General features: G+C 41.1%; 1 protein-coding gene across 2 annotated transcripts in view; it reads left to right on the top strand.

Annotated features, from left to right (window-relative positions):
• ARFGEF3 (ARFGEF family member 3) overlaps positions 1-26,991 on the top strand; it is a 97,116-nt gene that overhangs the window by 6,414 nt on the left and 63,711 nt on the right. For both annotated transcript variants that reach the window (XM_064447180.1, XM_064447181.1), the window contains exons 3-4: positions 12,413-12,494; positions 16,906-17,037. In XM_064447180.1, the coding sequence (XP_064303250.1) occupies positions 12,413-12,494; positions 16,906-17,037 (214 nt within the window). The remainder of the gene's footprint in view (positions 1-12,412; positions 12,495-16,905; positions 17,038-26,991) is intronic.

Raw genomic sequence — 26,991 nt, 5'->3', positions numbered from 1 at the left:
GCAAAATATTTTTTTTCCCTTTTTTCAGTTTAGCGGAAGCATCACTGCAGACTTGAGTTTGAGCTGTTCTGTGAGTTTGTGTGGCAGTTGTCTCTTTACTCTCAGAGAAATGTGGCTAAGTGCAGAAGAAGATGCATAGGCAAGACTCTCAATAGTATAAATTGCTGTTCATGCTAGTTTAAAGTTTCCCCTGTGGACTTTAAAGTAATGGCCATGAGACATGTTCATGACTGAGGTGTTCTGGTATAGTAACTGATGTAATTTACATTCCTTGAAAGAAGAACCAAAAGGGCTTTCCAAATGCTTACTTATCTCTTCAGCATATCTGTATACTGCATGTCTTTATACCTAAAAGTTTCAGAAAGTAATTGAAATCGAATGGAGGTACAGGCTCAAGCCTTTGGGCCATCAATTCTGGGCGCCTAATCAGAGAGATATGGGTCCTCGCTTTCAGAGGTGCTGAGCAAGTCCTGTTTGTTTGTAGTGGTTCCTCTGTTACTGCAAAAGCTTGCATCCCTCTAGTATTTCACATTGGCCTTTCAAAAATAACCAGTATTTCTGGAGATTGCCGCTGAAAAGTCAGAAGTCAGTGGTGAGCAGGGTCTATTGTAATAACCAGCTTATGTCCAGTTCTGCCTCTCCTCTTTGTGTCCTGGTCCTATTCATGTTGTTACTAGTTTTTCAGGGCAATTTGTGAACTTTGGGAAGCCAGTGCAATGAAGAGCAGTCAGGACAGAAGGAAGCCTTAAACTTAGCTGAACTCTGAAATATCTATCCTGCTTGCACTTTTTTCCTATAGTCATGGAAATTTGGGGATGAGATTGGTATTTCTATTCTGCCATTTATTTTTGCATCTCTAGCTTTGCCTCTGACACTTCTTGAAGTAGCTGCAGCTTATAAACTCTTAAATAAAACAACATGCTCACTCATTTTAGCTTACATGTGCTCAACAAATAATAAAAGCAGTAAGTGTGGTGTGAGCATCACCAAACATCTGTCATGGTTTAACCCCAGCCAGTAGCTAAGCCCCACGCAGCCGCTCGCTCACTCCCCCCAGCAGAATGGGGGAGAGAATCAGAAGAGTGAAAGTGAAAAATCTCCTGGGTTGAGAAAAAGACAGCTTGGTAACTAAAGCAAAAGCCGCGTGTGCAAGCAAAGCAAAACAAGGATTCACTTGCAGAGCAAGGGTTCGTTCACTGCTTCCCATGGGCAGGCAGGTGTTCAGCCATCTGCAAAAAAGCTGGGCTCTGTCATGTATAACAGTTACTTGAGAAGACAAACACCATTACTCCAAACATTCCCCTCTTCCTTCCCCAGCTTTATATGCTCAGCATGATGCCATATGGTGTGGGATATCCCTTGGTCAGTTGGGGTCAGCTGTCCCAGCCGTGTCCCCTCCTGGATTCTTGTGCACCCCCAGCCTGCTCACTGGTGGGGTGAGAGGCAGAAAAGGCCCTGGCTCTGAGTAAGCACTGCTCAGCAGTAACTAAAACATCCCTGTGTTATCAACACTGTTTTGGTCACAAATCCAAAACACAGCAGCCTACGAGGTCCTGTGAAGAAAATTAACTCTATCCCAGCCAAAACCAGCACGCATCCAATGCCATAGAGACTTCAGATCTAGTTAGTTTTCCAGATAATTCATCCACTTAAAGAATCCTGAGGCTTGGGATGTGTTTTGGCTTCTCAATTGTGAAGAAATATTTGTGATTTCATCACTTCATTCTTCTCCCAATTACTTTATTTTGTTCATCATTTCTGTTAGTTTCTTTCTACTGGGAGGAAGTGGATAGGGAAGCTGATACATATAGCAGATCCCCTGACCAGAAGAAAGGAGCGGGGAAGGAGGAATGACTATCTGAGATATTTTTGGGGGTATTTTTAGCATACGTCTCTCTATATTACTCTTTCTCATTTTAAAACACTTTGCTTCCTGCTCTTGCTGTCACAACCACCTGACATTAAGTGCTCCTGTGCTTTCCTCCTGAACGTGACTGCTGGATATGTGACTCACACTGCTCAGCCATTACACAGTTGCTATCTGGCATTCAGCAGGTGGCTGATGAGTTCCCTGGCAGGCATCTGGCCAAGAAGAGATTCTGGTGGCAGTGTGGATTGCTGAGCTGCATCTCTTGTGTTGGCAGTTTACAGGCTGGCTCCAGACTTTTGGGGGCATTTGTGTAGCCCATTTGGGTTTTGAATGGCACATATGCTCTGGCCTTGATTTAAAATGTTGCATTCCTAGTTCTAATGTTGGGAACTGGGTGAGGGGAGGAGATTAGTGTTTAGAAAGGCAGTGTGGCACTGTCTGATATAGTTTTTGGATCACCCTGCATGTTTAATCTGGGATATGTAACTGGCCCTATTTCTTGTCTGATGGGCAGGTATTTCTATCTCAGCAGAACTTTGCATCTGTTCTGGGACCCCAAAAGACAGCAGTGTTGGAGAGGAAAGGTGTGTACAGGGTCAGTTTCCATCATGCATGTCTGAACTCTTGCTGTCAAGGCAAGATTCCAAAAGTGTTGGAAGGCCTCTAGATCTAGGAGTCCCTAAAAACCTGTCAGCCAGGGTATCAAAGAAGGTGTGGTATTGTCATGGGAAAACGTGCATGGTTTCGGAAAGATTATTTCCATGGCTCTTATTTGTGGGTTTGTGGGGGGGTTTTGTTTGTTTATTTGTTTGTTTTAAAAAAGGCAGAGCTTTCTGTTTCTGAAACTAACTTTCTGCCCTTCCTGATGTTCCTTGTAGTAGTGAAGCTTAATACTTAAACTGCGTTGGGTCTTTGTTCCCTTTACGGATTCTTCTGAAAGTTCATTCTAGATTTGTGACAAAAGCCCACAGCGTACTGGTTTTGGCTGGACTAGAGTTGATTTTCTTCACAGGAGCTGGTAGGGTGGGAGTGCGGAGCAGCTGGGTGGGGCTGAGCTGCCTATTGGGGTTAACCCCCAGCTTACAGTTACTGTGGGATGTAACATAATTAATTCAGTACTGGAATAGCACCAATAAAAAGTGAGAGCAGCCATCGTTTTTAGTGTTGTCTAATTTCTAACAACAAATGCAACTGAAATATTGCCCTAAGGGTCTAAGGATGATAAAGGGATAGCAGAGTGTGTGTTTGTTTTAAACATCTGATCACTTCTAATGCTTGCAAAGAAGAAAGTGAGAACACTGGGAGGCTGTAGATAATTGCCTTAGAGAATGAAATATGGTTGGGCAGGGGAACCAGGAGGTGGAAGAGAAGTGGCACTAAAACTGAGAGGACTGTTTTCCTACTAATTGAGGCTTGACCCTGCTGTGGTCTTTGTGTGATGCTGTGCAAGTCATGACTTTTCTTTGTTTCAAAAATGAAGGGGTTAGTGGGAACAACAGAAGTATTTTATCACAGTTCTTTTATTTACATTCCATGGAAAGTAACAAGGCTGCAGGAAATGGACTACCTTTGGTTTCCTTGAATGTTTGTTTGCTTAAGAAATTGAATATGCTAAGGTGCAGTGAGTATAAAATTACATAATGTGTTGCAAATGTGGGGATATTTTTAACAACCATCCCTTAGGTCTGTCAAGATTTAGCATTACACTGCTGTGAAAGTTGAATAGAACTGCAGATTGCAGCATTAACCTTCAAAATGTAACTAGTAATGACGAGAAATATACCTCATCCTCCCATTTCTTAGTCAAACTGTTTTATAACTAACTCTAGGCCATCCAGCTGTAATGGAGAAAATAAGGTCGTCAGCAAGATGTCTGTGCAGTAGTACCTCTGTGTTTCTTTTCTGTCCCCTCAGTCCTACCCTGTCCCAGCATTGTAAAACTTCTGATGGAATTGTAATTCTCATAAGATGCTTTATTTAGTGTTTTCAGTGTACTGAAACTTTGAAACAAGAAATGTTTTCACTGGAAAAATCCTCAGCTTCCCTTCAAGGCTTACCAAATATAGGGAAGAGAGGTTTCATGGAACAGCTTGATAAGCTTTCAAAATTGTAGGTTGAGCAAGTCCAGCGTGTGCTCTACCTCAGGCCAGGAGGTGTACATTAAGGATGGATACTCTGCTCCTCACCTCATCTTCATGCTGTGCTTCAAATGATAATCAATAAAATGACCTAAAGGGTACAGGTTGCTTCATAATGAAGACCTTGTGAGGTTTATGTGTGTCATCAGATTCCTTAAGAGCAGAGTTAGTAAGTCGCTGTCATACCTTGTGCAAAAAGGGCAAAAATCTCCTGGGGTTAATGTTGTAGGGAGAGTGATGATATTGTATCACAGAGAGATTGCACTACAGCTTTGGAGACTGGAAGCGTCCTGATTAATATTTTGGCCTTGTCCACTTTAATATTGTATAGAATCTTTTGTTGTCTTTCTTCCTCTCCTCTCAAGCAAATGTACATTGTGTGCTTCTGTTTTTTGTTTTGTTCTGTTTCAGTATCATCTTGACAACAGTATCAGGCTCCAATCTAGGAACTTTGTATTGAAATCAAGATATTATTAGCGAGTACAGCAAGGAAGCAAATGACCTTATGAGCGCTCTCCAGCTGAGTGACTGTGAGCTATTTAATTATGATTGTATGAATTCTGTGGTCTCGGCTGCATTAGGCTGGATGGAAGATTAAACTGTTCGTGTTTGCCTTTCCCATGAGTAGAGCTATACTTCTGCTGCTATGGTAAATCCATTTCTCTTGGAAAGTGTGTAAATAACAAAAACTAGAAATGCCACTGTGTCACATGTTAAATACCAGGCAGTATTAAATTGCAGTCTCATTCAACATTCCAGGTTTGAAACAAACTGTATGAACTTATATTTAGATACTATTCCTCACTTCCTTTTCCCTGTGCCATGAAGCGTCCTCTGATAAGCAACTCATATGCTTCCCTCCAGAGGCAGGTTCATTTAAGCGTTAGGTGATTACTTTGAGTCTTGGGTTGGAAAGCAAAAGGACTGAAGGGAAGAGGGAATACATGAAGCAAATGAAAAATGAAATACTGAGCTGGAGGAGAAACTCAGAGGAAACTGCAAGAGACAGCTGATGTCAGCAGCTGAGGTGAGAGAGAATTGGATACAGAAAGAAAAGGAGAGTTAAACCTCAAGTCGGATGAAAAGAAGCCTTTCCATTGTAACTGGATAAAAGTGAAGAGTTTTGTACTGTGTGCAGAGAAAAAGAATAAGAATTTTTTTAAAAAAGAAGCTGCAAGTGGTGAAGAAGAAAAATTAAAATGCTTTCAGCCAGAAATTATAAAGTTATTAGTAAAGGTGGAACCTCCCCTGGTTATGTGAGAGGTAAATCTCTTGACATGGGAAACATGCATAGAAGTGTCTCTACGAGTAACTGGAGTAATCCTGCCCCTGCTGAAGCATGTCAGAATTTATATCAACACAGTAGGATAGCAGTCTCTCAACTGTTTGGGTTTTTGTTTGGTTTTGGTTTTTGGTGGTGGGGTGGTTTTTTTTGTTTTGTTTTTGTTTTGTTTTTTTGCCTGTCAACTGCAACCCCGACTGCTTGTATTTTCTTATGTAGTGCTGTAACACCAAAGTTGTCTTAACAGTGCATGATCGTCTTGTATTGGTATCAGAAGTATGGTATCATCATCACACCTTCATAATGTATTGTTTTTTTTACTTGAAAACAAGGGTTCTGACTGGAGGGTCTCAGATTTTGTCTGTTATCCTATTGCTCTAAGAGGTGACTGAGTACTGTCAACACACTTGTATTTGCACAGAGGTTCAAATTTTAGTGATGGAGGGGTCTGTTGTAGTCATCTGGTCTGACTTCCTGCATTGTGGAGGCATGAGAACTTGCCCTATATTTGTGTGCTGCAAGCTCCAAACTTCTATCTGAGCTCAACTGTGATACTCTTCATAAGAGGGACAGTCGTATTTCTGTGTATTCTATTTCAAAGATAAAATGAATCATTTTTCTAGAATGTGAGCAAGGACATAAAATCTCCTTTCTTCTTGAAGAGCTGCTGCTTGAAAAAGGATGTATTTAATTCCTTTTCCTCCTCCAGGTTTTAAGTACTTGCATTATGAACCATAAAGTTGTTGGTGGATTCTTTTATCAACATTCTCTAAGCTAGCACAGGAAAAGATGAGTTATGGTTCTTTCTACTTTTATATGTACATGTGTTCATATATACACTGCTGGAATTTGTTTTATACAATTAAATCATCCCCTTTTGTGTAGGGACAGTATTGGATTATTTGGTTTATTTAAGGATAAGGCTGGGAGTACCTCCAGAATTTTGAGAATTCATCTTTGCCATTTATTTTCTCGTGGTGGGCCAACTTTTCTGCTTGAGTAAGTGAGGCTAATGGAGTTACACCCTGTAATACTTTGTCCATTTTAAGCAGCCAAGACTGAGGAGCTCTTCTGAACTGCCAGTGTTACTCGGACTGAAAAATGGCAGACTCTTTGTGACTGCTATTTTGCCTAGCAAACAGCGTATCAGAAAATGGCAACAACCGTGAACCAAATTCTTACCTGTTCTTTGACTGGGCTGTGAATTATGCTGTGGAGTGCAAATTACATGCTGATAAGGCCCTGAGGTTCTGAATTTTGCTTCTTCTAGGTAATTTTCGGGGGGAAGATAATGCAGAGAGATGTCTTATTTTTAATCCCTCTTTATTTTTAATCCTGTTTCTGAAAGCTAATATGGTTATCACCATTTGCATGAAGGGAAATAACTCCTACAGTGGTGCCAAATAGTTCTTTTATAGCACCTCCTTCCCTAAGTCAGTATGGTGGAGATGAAGGCCAGCCATGAGACTGTTTCAGGCACTAACAAGGAGGAGTTAAGACTGGGCCATTTCCTATCTTCATTACAATTTTTCATCATGAGAGTGAATTAATGAGCCATTATTCTCTTCCCACTAAAGGCTTTTTCCACTACAATGAGGATAGAAAGATTTTTATTATCACTTACTTATGATCTCTTACTTAAAATAGTAATCTGTCTTGCTCTGACCTTTTTGGCAGTCTGTTTTGACTGGCCTGTTGTAGCATCCCTTGTGACAGACCTGCAGGGAAGGAGGTAGGTTGATGAGCCATGGCAAACTCAGACAACTAGAAAGGTCATTGTAACCCAGCGTGCTGAATATAAAGGCTATTTTTGTTGTCGTGACTCATTCTGCAGTTTACGAAGCTGACAGTCATGGTGTGGGGTAGCTTAGGAAGGACAACGTGCTCCTGGAGATACTTGTCCTGGATTACGCACTTGGTTTTGTCTCTGTTTTGCTTGACCCTGGGCAGGTCACTTGGGATTCAGTCCATATACCATGGAGGCCTAGGGACACAACTCCAGGTAGCCTCAGTAGGAACAGGACTGAGTCTTTGTCCATGGTGCTCACTGCATACCCTGTTTTGCAGGTAACAAGGTCCACACTTACCAAATGCTGTTTTCTCTAATGGAGTGCCTGTTAGTGCAAATGGCTACTGGTTTCTAGTTACCTTAGATTATATATTTATACACACATATATTTTAATTGGTCTCTGGGTCAGGACAGGAGAGTGGTTGGCACTCTCTGTTTTGAAGGGAGTGGGCTGCCATCATGTTATACTCATTTGTTCAGTATTGATGCATTATACTAGATTTGAATATAAACACTGTGATTAGGAAAGCTGTTTTCAGGTCTCTGTAATTACTTTCTGTGCTGTAAAATCATTCTTCCAGACCCTTGTTCTGCAGTGACTCTCACCATATCCTTTGCACAGGTGACCTTAGACAGCAGCAGCAGGTAAAGAGCGATCCATGTCTTGTCTTCTGCTGTCAGGGAAAGGACACTACAACCAGGATCTGTTATTGGTGCCTCTCTTTTTTGTTTTGTTTTGTTTTTCCCCTTCCCTCCACCCCTTTTTTTGGGGGGTGGTGTGTGTGTGTGTGTTTTATTTATTAAACTGAGCTGTCTTTTGAGAGCACTGCTCTGTGGATGTATGCAAACAATGCAGTTAGTATGGATTTCAGCATAGTACACCACTTATATCTGAGCACGTCCTTTTTCTTCACTATCATTCCTTCTTTACACTGTCTCAACTTCTTCTTTCTCTCTTGCTTCTGTTTTCATTGCTTTGTTTCATCTGTCAATGCCCAGGACACCTTATCATGAAGCTTTTGTAGCTTCCCCTCCTCCAAGTCAAAGGTGCTCCCTTCCTTTCATGCCCCCTCTGTGTTGTACTCTACTCATCTCATTCAGGGTTAAGTTGGCATTTGTGCCTAAAACTGTATGTGTATAAATTTCCACACTTGCATGTATCAGTATGGAAACTTAGGAGTTCCAGTGTGAAACTAGTTTCTGTGCAGTAACGTAAATGAAAAACATTCTGAAATGTTTTTTGAAGTATATTGATGTGCAGCAGCTTATTCTGAGAACTCCACATATATAAAATATCTTATGTGTGTAGCACTACAAAACCTGAATGAATTGTCACTTGACGGTATAAAACTGCAGACAGTGGAGTTAGCAATGAGATCCCATGGCACGGGACCACTCAAAACAGGGTGGAATTTTAAAAGGACTCTACGGTATAAAAGGAAACCTCAATCTCTTTCTTTGTTGCACTCTGAGACCAAATTCTGGTCTGCGTTGTCTCTTGTGCAGCCTTACTGAATGCAGTTCTTAAGTGGTAGACCCTAGCAGGGACCAACTGTGTTAATTTACATCATTCTCTCCCATTCTGCCTGAGGATTATCTGCCATGTCCTTCTGTGTTCTCATACTAGCAGATGATGCATTTAAATGTCAGGGCGAACTGAAGTGTGGAAGATGCTAAAGCTAATCAGACATTGTGAGGTTTCTCTGCAGGTGTTTTATAGCTGTAGCATGGAAATGCTAAAGATTTAATTGACTGAGTCTGTAACAAGAACAGGAAGTGACACAACGGCAGTTCATTTTCTCCAAGAATACAGTGGGAATATAGGCTGCAGCAACCTTAATTAGATTTTCAGTTAAACATTTTTAGCAAGGATGGGAAGTTCAGCTAATTGAATCTGTTCTAATTTCCATCCTCCTGTTTGTAATTTTTTGCTCTTCATTTTGGGACATATCTCGAGAAACAGCTCTCATTGTTCTCTGCTCATTGCAGTATGTGATGACAGATGGTAGGCAACATGCTGATGTGCAGGGTAGCTACACATAAGCCATAGGAGCTCCCACCTGTCTTCATTATAATGAAACTGAACTGGATCCACTCCAGTGGCTTATGACTGCCTTCCCTTTTCCTCCCAGTCTCCATCCACTTTAATAGGAGAATAAGTTTGTTGTGTATTCATAATACCCCAAATGTTTATATGCCGTTTCTGTGAACTGTAGAAAGTCTAAAACAAATGTGGTGTTCTGCCCTGAAGAGGTGCAGGTCTAAATAATCATCAGTTTTTAGGATCTGTGCAGTTAGTACTATACGCTATTGTGATTTCTGCCCCACCCCGCCCCTCCTTTTTTTCCTGCGTGTGGCTGATTGAGTACCTGTTAATGCACAGGTACCTTGTTTTGGCACCTCTTGATCTACTAATTTCAAATGTGAGTTCTCTCCCAGAGGGTGATAGTGACAGCCTCTTTTAAAAAAGAGAGTATGTCAAAGTCACAGTGTAAAAGTTAGCACTTAAAGGTGCTTTGTGGGTTAGAGATATATTGCTGTGACACCTCTCTAAACTAGAAAGACCTATCACAATTTATCTGCATGCTACATATGTTCCCAGATCGAGGCAAAGCAGGCAGTAGATACACAGGTGGTAGCCAGCTCTGTACTGGCTAAAGAATTACTGTCTGAACCCTGGAGTAGATGTTTTGGCAGTTTCTGTAGATCTGGATGATATGACTGTCTGTGAGGAAGTATTTCCTAGATGTTCTGTAGTTCAAGCTGTTTTGGATGCTAAACTCACAGGTTTTAAGAGTTAGTTAAATTGATTCCAGAAACATTTAAGAAAGGAGCTTCTGAGAAAATTGGGCTTTGTGCCTGCCTGTTTCTCAGAATATCATAAATGAAGCAAATGCTTAGCTTTCAGTAAGAAACCTATTTTAAGATACACAGGTAGTCTGCCTCAGATTCTTTAGAAATCTGTGAAACAGCTTCTTTTGGTGTTATGCCAAATAGCCTTTTACAAATTCCCATAATCTGGAAAGAAGGTACAAATATGAAAAGATCTGCAGATTCTCAAGAGGTCTTTGCCAGGCACAGAAGCTTGCTAGACTGCCTAACTGAGCCATGCTTGTGACTCTAAAGTCTTTATCATTAAAGGAAGGGGTTGCATTTCACAGAGCAAAGAGCAGATTTATGTCCCTTGAGGCAGCTTGTGATTTGTGCTTTTTTGGGAAAGGCAGAGAGAAAGGAATACCAACTGAACACACCCAAAATAGAGTTGACTTTTCAGAGTGAACATTCATTCCTCTCTGCAAGCAGGATCTGCTGAAGGAGTTACAAGCTAGGTTCCCCAAAGCAGAGACAGCCAGTGTTTGGTAATCTCCACTTAAGTTTTTTAAAAAGTTTAGGTTGTAGATGGCCAGTTTTGGAGGGAGGTTGGCAGGTTATGGGCAAACTGTGGCAAAACATGACATTAGGTAGCTTTGACAATATGTCTGAAACTCCGGTAATCACTATTGCTCTAACCTAGGACTTCTCCTTAGCCAGATATGAAGGGAAGATTTGTGAGAGGAGCAGAATATGCACACTAGCCTACTGCATGTAATGCATTCATATCAGAACTTGAACCTTTAGAGTTGTAGGAATGTTAGTTAATACTTTGGTTTTGTATACTTCTGGGCAAATGAACTATTCTGAAACTTAAGTGAATCCAGGTCAAAGGCGGCTCACGGGAGCAAAAGAGGAAAACCTCTTCATTTTGGTATTTTTAGAAATTAAACATCTTTGACTCTGCTTTGAGAAGGCAAGGGTTTTGGTGTGTGCTTGAATGCATTGAGACTTGACAAAGAAGAATACTTCAGAGGGAACAACTACCTGAAAGGGTGTTGTAGTGAGGTGAGTGTTGGTTTCTTTTCCCAAGTTACTAGTGATAGGATGAGAGGAAATGGCCTCAAATTGCACCAGGGGAGGTCTAGGCTGGATATTTGGAAAAATTTCTATACTGAAAGAGCGGTCAGGCATTGGAACAGGCTGCCCAGAGAGGTGGTGGAGTCACCATCCCTGGAGGTGTTCCAAAAATGTGTAGATATGGCACTTTGGGGCATGGTTTAGGAGGCATGGTGGTGCTGGGTTGTTGATGATCTTAGAGGTCTTTTCCAACCTTAATTATTCTATGATTCTAAGTCAGGGCTTTTTTGTTTCCAGTTAGGTAGGAAGAGACTCAACTAGTCATTTTCTGTTCCTTCTTACTTTGCACACACTTGTCTCCATGGAGAGGAAATTAATGCGATTCCAAAAGAGCTCCTTGGGGTGCAATGCAGGCAGTTGGAGAACTAAGACTCTTAAGGGCTGGCACAGAATGGTTTGCCATAAGCAAGTATGTCTATACAAATGCAAAAATAGACCCTGTATGTACAGATAAGTACCTGTTACGATATGGGGCCTAATGAAGTGTTGCAGACCTTCAGGGAGACTGCAGTGGGTCATGGGCTGAGTATCTCTGATCAGGAATGAGTTTCCTGCCAACTAGCAAGATTAGCTTAAAGGGCTTGTGGTTACTAGGGCTGCAGCAGCTGAGGAACACCTTCTCTGATAAGGAGCAAGGAGTAAAGAGACAAGTGGTAGCTCCGGGCCCTGTTTGGTTTGGTCACCAAATGAAAAAAAAATCAGTATCTGAGCACTGAGGCAAGCGGTGGTAATAATTAGTGGTAATAATAACTTATTAGTGATTTATTTTCATAATCAGAAAATGGTGTTATTCAATAATCAAAGTGCAGCTTAGTCGTACTTCTAGCACATGCTAATTCAGGTGTAAACCAAACTCAGTGTACATTTGGTTTTGTCTACACCATTTATAGTTGCAGGGAGCTAATATAACAGGACACACTTGTACTGTAAAGGAGGCCGGAGACCAAAACTTGGCTAATAGGAAGTGGATTATGAAACCACTTTCCTGGCAACCTGAATATTAAACAGAAGGTGACTAAGTGTAATGCTTATCATACTGAGTTGGAGAACTACTGTGGATCCCTTCTTTATGCTTTGCACATTCATGCATGCACACAGAGGGCTAACAGCTGGGAAGTATTTTGTGATGTTTCAATTTAAAAGCCATTCTTAATGGTATGTGAAGAAATATGCCAGCTTTCTTTAGAGGGTAAAAGTGCTTTGCAGAGTTTTGAAATTCTTCTTGATTACTTGCATAATCTTCTTGATTACTTGATAACACTTGCATACCAAGTGTTATTTTACTGAAAGTGATACAGCCATTCTGGAACATTACTCCTTTGAATATCAATTTTAGTTCCATTGTTCCCTCTCACTTTTATGTTTTTTTAATCTTCCTCAGGGAGAAGTGTCTCCTTCCTCTCCAACTGGCTCTGGAATCGAAGAGCATGAAACTGGCCCAACAGGCTCTAGCAGGGATGCAGGTATGACTTGAGAGTGGGGGTGTGTTAGTAGGCAGTGGGTGTCAGGGAAATCTAGTCTCTTCTTGTCATGGTTTCAGCTGGGATAGAGTTAATTTTCTTCACTCTAGCTGGTATAGTGCTGTGCTTTGGAATTAGCATGGAAAAAAACCTGTTGAGATAACACACAGATGTTTAGGCTGTTGCTGGGCAGCGCTGATACTAGTCAAGGACATGTCTAGCTTCCCATGCTCTGCTGGGTGCACAAGAAGCCGGGAGGGGAGGGGGCACAGCTAAGAGAGTGGATTCAAACTGACCAAAGGGATATTCCATATCATGTAACGTCATGCCCAGTATGCTACCTGGGAGGGGCTGGCCGGGGGAGGGAGAGAGCAATCGTGGCTCGGGGACGGGCAGCGTCGGTCGGTCGGCGGGTGGTGAGCGGTTGTATCGTTCGTGTTTCTGCGTTTTTGTTCCCTGTTTTCCCTTTCCTTCCTTTTCCCTTTTATTATATTAACATTACTGTCATTATTATCATATCATTTATCATCATCATTCTATTGTAGTTATTAAACTGTGCTTATCTCAACCCACAAGTTCTTTTGCTCGTCCGATTCTCTTCCCCATCCCACAGGGGTGGGGGGGGAGGTGAGCGAGCGGCTGCGTGGTGTTCAGTTGCCAGCTGAGGCTGAACCACGACACTTCTTTTGAAAAATACTACAGAAAAAGTGTCTGTCCTTGGGTGGACCTAACAATGGTGTTTGTGTTTCTGTAACAATGTTCAGAAGTTAGGATGCAGGTAAAGGCTGGTGATTCTGAGGAAGCTAAAAATGTTCTGGACATCGGTGGGAGTTCATGGCTTTCAGTGTTGAAATGGAGATATACTTTTCTGTGTGTGGCCCTGTGCTACTCTCAGCAAGCTTTGCCACTGCTAAATGTCTTAGAAATTAAACTGAGTCAAGTTTTTCTGTTTTCTTTGATTAGAAGAGAGGACTGCAGTGCTTGAAAGATGGAGAGGTTAATAGAGGATCTGGGAGCTGCATTCTCTGTGTGGGCACTTCCCAGGGGTTTTTGTACACTGAAAACAGTAGGAGTAGCATCTGATTTGGAAGTTTAGTAAATGAAAAAAAACCAAACCAGCAGTGCAGCACAAGCAACAGAAAGACTCTCTTGGGTTTGACAGTATAAAAACTAAACCAGTTTACTTTTATTTTAATTGGACAAATGAGTATGTATCAGTAAATACTTATCACTAGGGGGATGCTAGTTGAGGAAAAGGCTGGTGCACAGCTGAGGTATAAAAGGCATGCCACTATTTTCCAAAAAGAAATTTCTCCCTCAGAGGGCAAGCATGAAGTTGTTTTGTGAGTATAAGGGTGTAATGGATCGTTCAGATTCACTTAATTCAGCATATGAGGTGTCAGGCATTTGGTTAGTGAGTGCCCTATATTGTGGCACTACACGATTGTAGGAGGTTCTAGCTAAGGTAAAAAGGTACTTTCTGAATTACTTTGTGTAATTATCAGGCTCTGCCAGAAGACACATATCACCTTCCTGCAGCGTAGTACTCTGGTCCCACTCTGAGATCCTGTGCCCTGTGTTTCAGATATGAGAAGTGTGGGGGTAGGGGAGGTTGCTTTTAAAGTGAAAGCAGCAACAGTAGACTAGTGGGACTTGGATATATGTCCACTCTTGTACTGGTGCAGGTATGCCTGTTAGAAGAACATTGTAGAGTGATGATCAAGAATAGTGGAAAAATTATGAATGACCCACTGTCCACTGTAGTATAAGTTCCTTGGGAACAGGCAGTGAAGATGAAGTTTATCTTTTTACTCTTCTAACTTGTTGCACATACACTTGAGTTCTGTAAGAACTGGAATTGCAAAGTTGTGGATTTGCAGCATGGAACCTTAAATAGGAGTGTTACTTCCTATCTAGAAGCCTGAAAAAGTAATCCAGGCAACAGTTCAGTCCTTTGTCTGCATTTATAATATGTGAAGTTTTATGAAGGACTAAAAGGCAAACCACACAACTGATGCTATAGAGATAAGTTAAAAAATAGGATAAAAGGTAAAAATGAGACACAGTACCAGTTGAATTGATCAAAGTAGGTCACAGGATGGTGGAGGTTAGCAGTGACTTCTGGAAATCATTTGGTCCAACCCCCCTGCTTGGGTAGGGTCACCTAGAGCTGGTTGCCCAGGACCATGTCTAGCTGGCTTTTTAATATCTCCAGGGATGGAAACTGCACAGCCTCCCTGGGCAACCTGTGCCAGTGCTTGGTCACCCTCACAGTAAAGTGTTTCCTGGTGTTCAGAGGGAGCCTCCTGTGTTTCAGTTTGTGCCCATTGCTTCTGCTCCTGTCAGTGGTCAACACTGAGAAAAGCCTGACTCTGTTCTCTTTGCACATACCCTTCAGGTATTTATATACATTCATGAGATCTCCCCTGAGCCTTCTCTTGTCCAGGCTGAGCAGACCCAGCTCTCTCAGCCTTTCCTCATAAGAGAGATGCTTCAGTCCCTTCATTATCTTAGTCGCCCTTCCCTGGACCCTCTCCAGTAGCTCCTTATCTCTCATACCAAACTAAACATTCTCCTTTATATAGAAAAAACATATTCTTTTCCTTGTAAATTGAGTTAAATCTAGTCAGGCTGTACAATGCTAAAACACTTGTATACTGCTGTGCAGGAAATTCTTTAAAATGTTGTGGGTTAACCCCAGCCAGTAGCTCAGCCCTACCCAGCTACTTACTCAGTCCCTCACAGTGGGTTGGGGGAGAGAATCGGAAGGGTAGAAGTGAGAAATCTTGTGGGCTAAGGCAAAGCTTAATAGGGAAAACAAAGCTCTGTGTGCAAGCAAAAGAGTATAAGGAATTTATTCACTCCTTCCCATCAGCAGGCAGGTGTTCAGCCATCTCCAGGAGAGCAGGGCTCTGTCCCATGTAACGGTTACTTGGGAAGACAAATGGCTTAAATCTGAATGTCCCTGTCTTCCGCCCGCCCACCGCCATTCTTTCCCCAGCTTTTCTTGCTCAGCATGGTGCCGCATGGTATAGGATATCCCTTTGGTCAGTTGGGGTCAGCTGTCCCAGCTATGTCCCCTCCCAACCTCTTGCGCACCCCCAGCCTGCTCGCTGCTGGGGCGCCAGTGTGAGAAACAGAAGGCCGTGATGCTGTATAAGCTCTGTTCAGCAATAGCCAAAGTGCGGGTGTGTTATCAACACTGTTTTGATCACACATCCAAAACACAGCACCCTACGAGGTCCTATGAAGAAAATTAACTCTATCCCAGCCAAAAGCAGCACAAGCATAGAAAGTAAGAAGTAGTGAAACCAGTGAAATGTGCTACAGAGTTGGAACTGGGAAGGAGCATCGGTACAAAGATTATGCAGGATGTATAGAGTGAAGTGAGCTGCTCAAAGTCTGCACTGGAATAGAGCAAGGCTGTGTTCCTGGGAATTAAGACAAGTAGTTTTGCTCTGTCATAGGAGCTTCTAAGGAGATTGGAGCTGGGAAAAGACTTGAGTAGGTACATCTATTGCAGGATGCCTGCCACTGATGAGAGGCATGCATGAAGGTGGTTACAGACTAAATGGAAGAGGCATTTCTAGTAGAACTCTGAGGAAATGCTGCCACTGGCCGTGTTGGGAGGTACTGGCTCAGATACTGGCTTTTTCCAGGCAAAGGAGATCTGATCAGTCTAAAATATTTAGTCTGAAGTTCAGTCAATCTGTATTGAATGCACTCCTATGTATGTTTATGGCCCTCATGCTAGTCACTTGCTAACAAGTCTCTTCTTCCCGAGGGCTTGACTGCATCCATTATTAGTCAACTTCTGAATGACACATAACACATCATGTCAGTGATCTGAAGTGCCCCCTCCATAGTGCTTGTGCTCTGTGCCCTATCAAAGTGAGTGGGATGATAGCTGACACTGTCTCCTGCTGGGCAGGGTAGTTAGCTGGGCAACTATGTGGGCAAGGTAGTGCTAGCACTAGTTTGAGGTCAGGATAGTAGCCTGAGTGGGGTTTTTTTTTGTTGTTGGTTTTTGGATTTAGAGGGGGTGCGAGGGTTCCACCCTCTCCCCGCTTCTAAAACACTGAGAGGTTTTGCTGAGGGCATTACTTGGAGTAATCTCCCACGTCAATTGCTGGTGTCTGCTTTCTTCTGGACACTGGAGAAGTGGGATGGGGAAAAATGATACCAGAGTAGCAGCTGATTCAAAAGATGTTAACTGTCCTCTCATTGTGGCACAGATCTCCCAGTTTTTGCTGTACTTTCTTATTTTGTATTATTGGATCAATCTGAAATTTGTACATAGAAAACCTAGCCACCGTGGTACCAAACACTAATAGGTTTAGGTGTAGTAGTTTACAGCAGAATTGGACAGAAGCGGTTTTGTCTCAACCTGTACATTGCCATTTTCTCTCTGCAGAAGCTGCTGTCTGATGAGAGGTTTGTATCTGTGGAAACAGACTCAGATGAGAAACAGTTGCTTAATCAGATGCTGAACGCTGTCAAAGTGACTCCTTCGCTCAACGAAGACCTGCAGGTTGAAGTGATGAAGGTTAGTGTTTCACCCATGTTAGTGCTTGCAACAGAGGCTGCATGACTGAATGCTGGGGTTAGCAAACAAATTAGCTGTTGCCTTGGAAATCTTCACATTAGGACAGTATTTTATTGCCTCCTTCCTGCTGGCAGATGTCAGTTGTTTTCATTTCTGCTCTGTGTTTCTCTGGGTTAAATAGGAGATAGTTTATTTTAAGAGTCAGTGCACTAGCGGTCCCAGTTTTAGCAAACTGAAACAGGACAATCAATTCACTCCATGGAAGTTCAGAAAAATTACTTATAGGTTTGTAAGTCTGTGTTTGGTATTGAGCTTTAGTGCTCATGAGGTGGGCTGTGCAGGTTTGTGACTTTGCATTGTGTGTGTAGGTGCTTTATAGTTTGTTAGCTATATGTTCTTTTTGTAAAATGCTAATGATGGAGCATGATTTGTTTAGGCACTAAAATGTCCCTGGACTAGAGCATAAGGGAAATTATTGTTTTGTATACCTAGTGAAAACTTCAATTTCTAGAAATGCTTTAGCATTCTCCTGTGTGTGTTAGGAAGCTCAGCTGCCAGGAGGTACTGTCAAATTTCATTGCTCTGTCGTGTGGGTTCGTTGTATGACTTGCCAGTACTGCCGTAAAAAAGTGACTTCCAATACCTGTATTACTTGTGTGAAGCAATATGGTGGTGGTTAGTTCTCAGATGTTTAGGTGTATACTGGGTACTACAGGGTTTGTTGTGCTATAGCAGATCACAGCTTGAAACCGTCTGGAACAAAGTTGGTGGTCCTTTTTGCATGTTCACTATACCTAGTAGTGATTGATATATTTGGATCTACTTACTTGACTGCCCTTTACTTCTAAGTGTGTACATTAGGTATTTTATTTATTTCTTGCACGTGACACCCTTGTTCTAATGAATATATGTTATCCACTCTGAAACTGCTCTGTACTAGCTATACTGTTTGCCACTGAAGATGACTCAGTGTCAGAACACACAGAAGGGTGAGCCTCGCAGCAGAAAAAAGGGAGGAGTATTTACATGGGCTGTTACCCATTTTACGGGAACAGGCTTCTGCCCATGTGCAGGATTAGCTGGTGACACCCAACCCTGCATCCCGAAGCCAGCATGCCTGTTTCCTCCCTCTTTTCTCTCTACAGTGGGAAAGGGGAATATTTAAGCAGCACTAGTGAACCAGCAGGTCTTTCTTGATCTACAGTAATTTTTTGCAAGCCGCTAGTTTACCTTCTTGAGTGTTCTAGATTCAGAATCTGCATGTGCACTGTTCTTTGGAAACCACGACATGCATCTGTGACGCATTGCCCCCACACTGAGAAGGATGTAAGCACTTGTATTTTACTACAGTTATGAGTGAACATCTTCTCAAATTGTCTTGATATGTGAGAAGCAAAAAAAAGAAAAAAAAAGAAAAAAAAAAAAACCCAACCCATAACACCAGACCACATAAAACCCAAGCCAAAACCTAAGATTTTGTGTGAAACTGGGTCAGCAGTGATACTGGCCTGGTTCTTTGTGACTTGCTACGCAGTTGTGTGGGTCTTGCAAGTATTAAGAATGCAACCATCAGAGATTCCACAAAAGCTTTTAGTCATGCCAAATAGATGTGAAAATAGAGGTGCAGGAGTACAGACTTCACTGTAAGCTGCTGACATGTAAGCTCTTAAATCACTTACATGTTGTTAGGTTTGTGGGTTTTGTTTTTTTTTTTTCTTAATCCTATCCAGATTATCTCCTGTTGTTCCCAATAGGTGTACAGCAGAAATTCACACTTCACATATTGTTCAAAACAAATGTTTTGAATATTTGTTTTAATGGTTTGTTGTCATCTACCTGTATTGCAGATGCGAGTGTGAAGGGATTTGATTAGCTGAGAAGAGTGCTCTGTAACACTTCTTACATGCAGGTGACTGCAAGTTGGAATTGACAGTGAAAGGAAGAACACAGGAGAGAGGTGTAAGTGCAGTTAGCTGCCTTGCTTGATAAGCTTTTGGGGCCTGTCAAATATTATTATAAAGGGGCAGCATTACACAGGAAAGGAATAGAGTAGCTGTAATGGTTGCTGTGAATAAACAGAGAGGTGTGCTAGCTGGGCCTCTTCTGGCACTGAAAGAAACAAGCAGTTGGGGCCACTGTTGTAAAAGTGGAACGGCACTCACAAATTTATGGCTGGGTACCAAATCCTCCTTATTTTTAAATGTGAGTATCATGACATGATCTACAGATTCCCAGACAGGAGTACCACAAAAACAGCATGCTGGCAGTGTTCAGACTTAAGGGCCGGGTCTGAGGACTATGCCAGAGTGCATCCTGGGCAGCTCTGGAAGGTTTATACTGCTCAAATGCAACTGTCAGGATGAACTCAAAGCCTTCATCTCTCACAGTACCTCTCTCTCTGTGCTAAGTGAGGTACCTCTTTTATTTTTTATAATCGTTGATTTAAAGTGGAATTTTACTTTTTGTAGCAAGCAAATACGAAACCGAACTCAAGGTTAGGGACTGCTGCCAGTGTCTCTAGTTCTTCTGAATGCCAGTTGTGGATTGTACCTTTCTCCTGGATGTTTCATTTAGACTGATTATGTAGGGAAATTCCCTCTTTGTATTTCCAGAGTAGAAGTGATACTCTGAAGTCCTTGTTTATCTCTTTGCAGGACACCCTTATTATTACTAAGCACTGGGTAATTCCTATGTTAGCAGCAGTTTTATTCCCAAAAGGCGGCAGTGGTCTTTTCAGTGAGGAAGGGGAAAAGACGATGATTTCTCTGTGACGTGAATGGGTACTTGTAACAAACACAGGTATGCTACCTGCATTTGGTTTCCTACATAGTAAAGCAAGCTTTCTGGGGTGTATAAATTTTGCATCCAGACTTGCATGTTACTTAACTGCTGAGCCTAGTCTTTCTTTAGAATATCTCAATGACAGTACTGTCTGTATATTCTCTGTACCTCTGAGACAGTTTATGACAGAGATTTATTAGTGTTTTCACACTGGGGACTAAACTGAGGTTGTTTAGGTGCTTTAAATCATATTAAAAGATACTGAGAAACCAGGTAATCCAGAAGGTGTGACCAGAAGGAGCAGTGTATCTGACACAAGGCCACTTTAGCATTCACCTTTGCTGTTGCCGTGGTACTTTGCTATCACATGGAAAAGCACTCTAATATATGTAATACCAGTTTGTGTTTTTACTGTGCTCAGCTGACTGTATCAAGGGAATAGAAAATCACACAGTGCCTTGTTGTCAATCATCTAATTGCACGTTCAAACAGAATAATGTAAATATTTCTACTTGTGTCTTTACTTTATAATACTTGTGAGTTGGGAAAGAGGAGGTATACTGATCATTAATCAAGATTCAGTATTTTATCAGTGAGGCACCAAAGGGACTCACTGCTCCATTTATACAGTTGCAGATGTATAGAAAAAGTAGGGGGGATAGCAATACAACATTCACCTTAGATGAACACGGTCATGCAGTATGGCTGGTGTAGAAGTGGGAAGAATTTTGTTGTGTGACATGGGACCATGTTATGGATGGGTGAAATGTAAGGGTGTATCTTGTGTTGAGGAGTTGGGACATTATGCTGACTTTAAGCACTAGACTAGTAAGCAAATATATAGTCTGCAGCAGAAAGGGGATATGTTCAGGACTGAAGATGAATATCATGGTTTTGGGTTTGGTTGTGGAGTGGGGGGGATCCTGATTTCTTTCCTGGTTTGATGGTTTTAAATTCTGGCTTCAGATGTTTTTAAAATGGCTGAAGTACTTCTGCTTCATGCTATTAAACCTTTTCTTGCAGGAACACATATAGTATTGACAAAAGCACTATGAGATATAGTCAGATCAGCAGTGGAAAAGGAAATTAGTCTACAGCTGAGCCCCTGGCTTGAGGTCCCTTCCAACCTCAAAGATTCTGTGATTTTTACTTTCTCTCTCTTTGACTTTTTGGTAGTTTTTCATCTCTAACCCTGACCCCTAAAATCCAGTTCTCCCAGGAAGGGCTTCTGGAAGGACTGGAATTCGGCTTTGAACATAACTGTGACATTGAAGCAGGTGAAACCATATATGAGGGAAGTGGGTAGGGTGAAAACAATCCAAAACATCAATTAATTTTTTTTTCTTTTTCTTCTTCTCACTAGTCTTATGGTCACTTTCATTTATAAGTTGACAACTTTCTTAATAATGCAGTCTCTCTCTCTCTCTGTGATAACATTATTCTCAAAAAAAAAAAAAAAGTTTAATTAATATTGCAAATTAGTAGATGAGTCCTCACCCAGAAATAAGCTCTCCAGATAAATCAAATACACTGTAATGTAATGGGTACTGATAGTAAACAAGTTGTTTTTAAAAAGAAAGTCATAACTGATCATTTACAATTTCCCTTTCTACTACCTCCTTTTGTTTTCTTCAGCCACAGATAAAGCCATGTCATGTAATCCAATGCATGTCAGTTCAGTCTGCCTGGATTTCCCAAGAAATTTACAGCTAGAAAGACAAAAATTTTCAAGCAAGAATGAGAATACTTATATTTTTTGAAGGAAACTCAGCTTTCTGATTTGATGTCTTTTCAAATATTTGGTCTTTATTTCACTATTCTAATTAATGGTGTTATATGCTGGATATGATTAAGCTGGATTGTGCTCAAGCAACCGAGCTAAACTTACTGTTAACATTTTCAGAAGACTTGGAAGGAACTTTGTCGCCATTGAACAGGAAGCCTAACATTTTTCTTTTTCCAAGATGTGGAGGGTTTAATGGGGGGCTAGTTGATTCTTTGCTGATTTGGCCCTCCACAACAGAGAACAAATTATATTATGTATTTGAAAAGTAGCTCTAAAGTGTTTGATCCAAAATGTTGACAGAACACAACTGTAAAATCCCAGCCTCTGTGGATGATTATATTCTGCACCTTTTTCTTGGATATTGTTAAATGAGCTGATCACTGTAATAAACTCTCAGAAATATATTATCTTCTCATGGTTTTAAGGTTAATGTTTATGAAATGTATCTTTCCACATACAACTTGGTTATGCTTATTAGAATATAATTTGCAACTGTTCTGCTTTTTCTTGAACTGTAAAATTAAATGGAGGAGGAAGCTGGACTGAAACAGCTTGGATTTAGAGGTATATGTAAACTGTGTTATTTCCTGTGCTGGCCCTTTGAGGCAAGGCATGTATAATAGTTTCATACAGGAGTAAAAAGAGTTATTTTACTGCCCATTAAAAATAAGAATTCATTGGTGCAACAGTAAAAATGTAACTGGTAAACAAAGATGGAAAAGAGAGACTGTCATTATCAGGATGAGATCAGCAACCCAATTACTGATACTTGTTGTTAATCTACATATTTTAATTAATATATCATTTTGGAATAACAGTTCACTTTTTCCTCTCAATATATTTTATGCACTGCATTACTGCAAACATTTTTCAACATCCCTTGCAATATAAATTGCAATCCAGTCCCTTCTGAGCAGAGGACTATGTTTTAAATAAAGTAAAAAAAATAAAAACCCTTATTCAATTTTATTTGCACGCCTTAATCCAGAACTGGTTTAAAATTTTTAGTAATAAGAAAAAAATAATAAAATGCTGAAAATTTGTAGAAGAAGGTTTCACTGGAATGTGTTCATTACTTCTTGTAACGGTGGTGCCTGCTGTCGTAGGCAATAACTGAATTTCGTCCAGTCCGTAATTCAGAGATGTGTTAGCAGCCTGCGCTGTCAAAGAGGGGAGTCTGTAAAGACTTGCACAGTATCATGCAAACAGGACTCTTTTCTAAGATCAGTCCTGCCCAGGAATGCTAGCTAGAGTTCTTAATGGTTCCTCCACTTAGCCTTTTCATAAGTTAAATTGTTGTAAAGTAGGTCAACTACAAATCCAGACTCTCTTGGGTTTACTTTTCTGGTTTTGTTTTTCCTGGTTACTTTTTAAAGTCATTTTATGTGCTTAGTTATAAGTAACCAGGTTAATTCCAATGGAGTGACCTACCTTGCGTGTTTCAAGATAAGCTTATCCTTTCCCAAAGTAATTAAAACTATGGTAAATGCCTAGTATTCATAATTAAGATTGTGATTAAAGAATTCCCCTGGTTCTTAGGTGCCTGGCTGTCACAGCAGAATTCGTAGTCTTCAATTAAATACCTGAGTTTTCTCCTTAATGGGTACAAAAGAATGAGAATGGTAACAGCCTGGATATGACCGAATGGATATTGGATGGGAGTTGCCTGATCCAGTCAGTAGGGAATGTAGTATCTCAAAAATCCAGCCTCTTTCCAGGATCTGTGGCTCTTCCTCAGTACCTTTCAGTGCTTGAATTCATAGCCCTGAAAAACCTCTGTGGATCCAGGCAACCATGAGGCTTTAAAAATCTAAGCAGAGGATTGGTCCTGTCTCTTAAAAGGTTTGCAGGAGTAGAAAAGTAGGCTTAGTTTCTTGCCTGAAGAAATTGTAATGCAAGAATTTTAACTTTCTCAGCACTCCCTCAGCTGTGAGGTTATGAAAGCGTTTTCGGACAGAGAACGTGCTCGTTCTGTTGTGTTGGAACTGTCTCACTTGGTGTGGCATAATCAAAATTGCCAGGGTTGGGCACAAAAAGCAGGAATTAGAGGAATGCTCTACCCTGGGGCTGAGGCAATGATAGGAAGGGTAAGAGGGCAGGATTCCTATCGTCGTCATTCCTCCTGCAATCATGGATGGATGGCAGAAGGGTTCTTTATTCCAGGTTAACTCAGCAGTGGTTTTTTTTCCTAGGTTATCTGATGAATGACTGTTTTGTGATGGGGGTGAGGAATTATTACCTGTGATACACTGTGTTCAGATACTATATTACAGTATACGTGTCCAGAAGCAGAATTAATACCACACAGATTTTGGCTATTTGTGGAGGGGTTTTTGTTATTTTGGTGTACTTGTGACTGGCTTTCTTTTTTGCAACAGTGCAGATTTTGCAGAAATGAAGAGACTCAAGCAGTGCTGGAGTTTTATCACTGAGCTGTTCTGTGCTGTGCAGCATATGTAAGCAATGAGTCATTGGATCATACCTGCAGGTTTTCCAGGGCTACGTGGAAAGCAGCAACTCCCTAGCCATAGAAAGTGTAATTTAACACCTGTCCTGTGTGGAGGGGAAGTACGAGTTCTTACAGACTTTCTTTGGTCTCAGGCATATACCAAGAACCTGGAGATTGCTTAACCGTTATGAAAGTAAAGGCAAAGACATTGTGTGACCACAAAACCAAATACAGAAACCCTTTAACTTCCATATATTGCAATTTAATATTTTCCCTGCTGCCAGACATTGTAAAAATATAAAATATAATGTCATAAGAAAATGTATATGAAAATATAATGTCATATAGAAGCTATAGCTTTTACATGCAATTATACACATACTCCAGATGTGGCACAGATGACAGCTTAGACCTTCTCTGCTTATCAGCTTCCCATAATGAGGGCTGCTGCCACCATAGCTGTTAACACCATTTGGTACCGGGGGCAGCTGAGGAGAGAACTTGTGTCCCAATAAGCTGTTCTGACACTGCTAGCCAGCTTCTGGGGGTCCTCTTCCCTAGAGCTCCTCCCATGTACCTCCTGTGAGATAGGGAAAAAAGGTATGGAAGCTTCATGTGGCATAGTGGTTGATGTTGGAACCAGAAAACCAGCTTACCTGGCTTTTTAGTATCTTTTCTGGATGCAGGTCAGGAGATGGTCTGGGATAGGGTGAAATCCTCTGGCAGGCCAGACAGCCTGTGGGACACCACTTTTTAGGTTGTCTTGAGGCTATCTTCTTGCCAATTAATCTTGTGACTTGAAAGAGTAAATTAGCTGTTGTAAAGTACATTGCCACCCAGAAAGTTCTCCCGATGTAGTTTTGGTGGGGCCTTGCATGTGTCTGAGGGTAAGGGAGTTGTCTTCACTCTCCCCTGTGCAGAAAATTCCTTCTTTGCTAAGAATAAATGTCAGAATTTTCTGTCCAGGGGATATACTGGTTCTGTTTTCCTTGTCAGCTCGGGGTTTACTTACACCCATTTGTTGACATCCTTTCTGATCATTTCGGTGGTGGATGCATGTAAATTAATTTTTGAGAACTCTTTAAACTCTTTGTTGGTATTTTTCAAATTGATACTTGTCCTTTTTCAGTTTTGTCTTTCTCAGGTATCTGTCTTCTAGTTTGTAAGGTAATGCAGTATACCTAAATAGGCTGTAAGCTGTGAAGGTGGAAATACCATCCTAGCAGTGCTAGTCAGCTTTTTTTTTTTAAAACTTCCCTGTCTTTAAGTGTTATAACTCTAAAGATAAAAGCCCCTGTCAGAGCTGTTAAGAAAACCTGTTAAATATCTATTAAGCAATTGCTTTAAATAGTTTCTTCCCCTTCTACAACTGTACTACATAAGCAGGAGCTTCACTTGGTTTTATATCACCATAAATAGTGTTCAGCAGTAGTTCTGTCTGAGTCTAGTGAACTAATGGGCATTGTCTTCTGGGACCATTCAGCATGTCACCACTGATAATGTGTGAGGTTCTTCTATACCAGATACATTCCTTTTGTTTGAAGCCTCAGTGCATTCATAATGCTGAGCACCAGTTGCTGCTGTAATAGCAAGGCATTTTATGGCTTCACTGATTCATTGGGCACTGTTTCCTTTCCCTCCATAATTAAAACCTGTTGGTTTGTAGTGTGATACATAGTGACACAAGGTACACGAGTTCATTAATGCAATTCGTTTCTTTTGCTCTTGTTTTCCTTCAAGGTCAAGGAGTGCAACATGAGCAGGTTACTAGTTATTCTGCCAAATAGGAGGACACCTCCTGGTCCAAACTATTTTACAGAAATACTGGATGACTGTGTAAAATGTTAAATTACTGAATGAGATAAAGGGTTGTCCTGCCTTGTCGTCTGGCTGGGTTTTTCCTCTTGGGGGGAGGATTTGAGAATTATCCGAGCATACATTGCATCCAAGTTTACAAGCCTTCAAGTCAATCAGAGAAGGCCCCCTCTATGAATCCCACAAAGGGGTTAGAGGTGGCTGCAAAATTCAGCACTCCAAGGACTAAAGTCTCTATGTGCAGCCCAATTAGGAGAAACACAAATGTTCAGAGGATTTTGCCAATGGGAGTTTGAGTGCTGGGATAGAAAAAGGATAGCAGTAGTGTATGAATGTTGGACTTGGGACTTAAATGCAGTGAAGTGCTGAAGAACCCTCAGGTGACGACAGATTACAGTTACTTTGAAGTTTTGTACCTTCTCCCTCTTTCTTCATCTTGGGGGATACTATGTGCTTTCTTACATACCTTGTTTATTTGATGTGACTCCACCATAAGCTATTCAATGTGAGAACTGCCTTTTACTACAAATATGTGCTAAGCACTTGGGGAACTTGGTTAGCAACACTTAGCAGTCTTACAATCTAAAAATATTCCCTCTTTTTCCATCTTTAAGACATGTCTCTTAAAATATAGGAAATAGGGAATAGAGGTTGTAATGTCAGTTTAATTGCATTCTAGTTCAAATCCTGTACAGTTTCTGTCAATTGACCTTCATTATATCATCAGAAGCGCTTTTGTTTTGGTTTGGGTTTGGTTTTGGTTTTGTTTGTTTCTACTTACTCTGAAAACGCTCTCTGCATGTGCTCCTGTACTACAGTTGGTGCCCTGGGACTCCAGGGAGTAGGAATTGTGTTTCTTGTTCCATGACACTCAGAGTTTCAACAGTAATTAAAATGAATACTTTCATTATGGATAAGCCATGTATGGAAATGTGATTTCATCTGGGTATTTGCAAGATAATGCAAGCCAGTTAAAACATCATGGATGTTGTATGACTTTGAAACTATCTCTACAGTCATGTAAGTTTCTTCGTTTAAAAAAAGAGAAGTGTATTTTAGAGTCTATACCAATTAAAATCTCATCACAGTAACACACAGTAAAAGCTGATTTTCAATTTTGTTT

Source organism: Phalacrocorax carbo, chromosome 3 (genome assembly GCF_963921805.1).
Source record: "Phalacrocorax carbo chromosome 3, bPhaCar2.1, whole genome shotgun sequence".
NCBI classification, from domain to species: Eukaryota; Metazoa; Chordata; class Aves; order Suliformes; family Phalacrocoracidae; genus Phalacrocorax; species Phalacrocorax carbo.
Note: the sequence above shows the minus strand (reverse complement) of the source record. Positions and strands in the feature narration are given on the sequence as shown.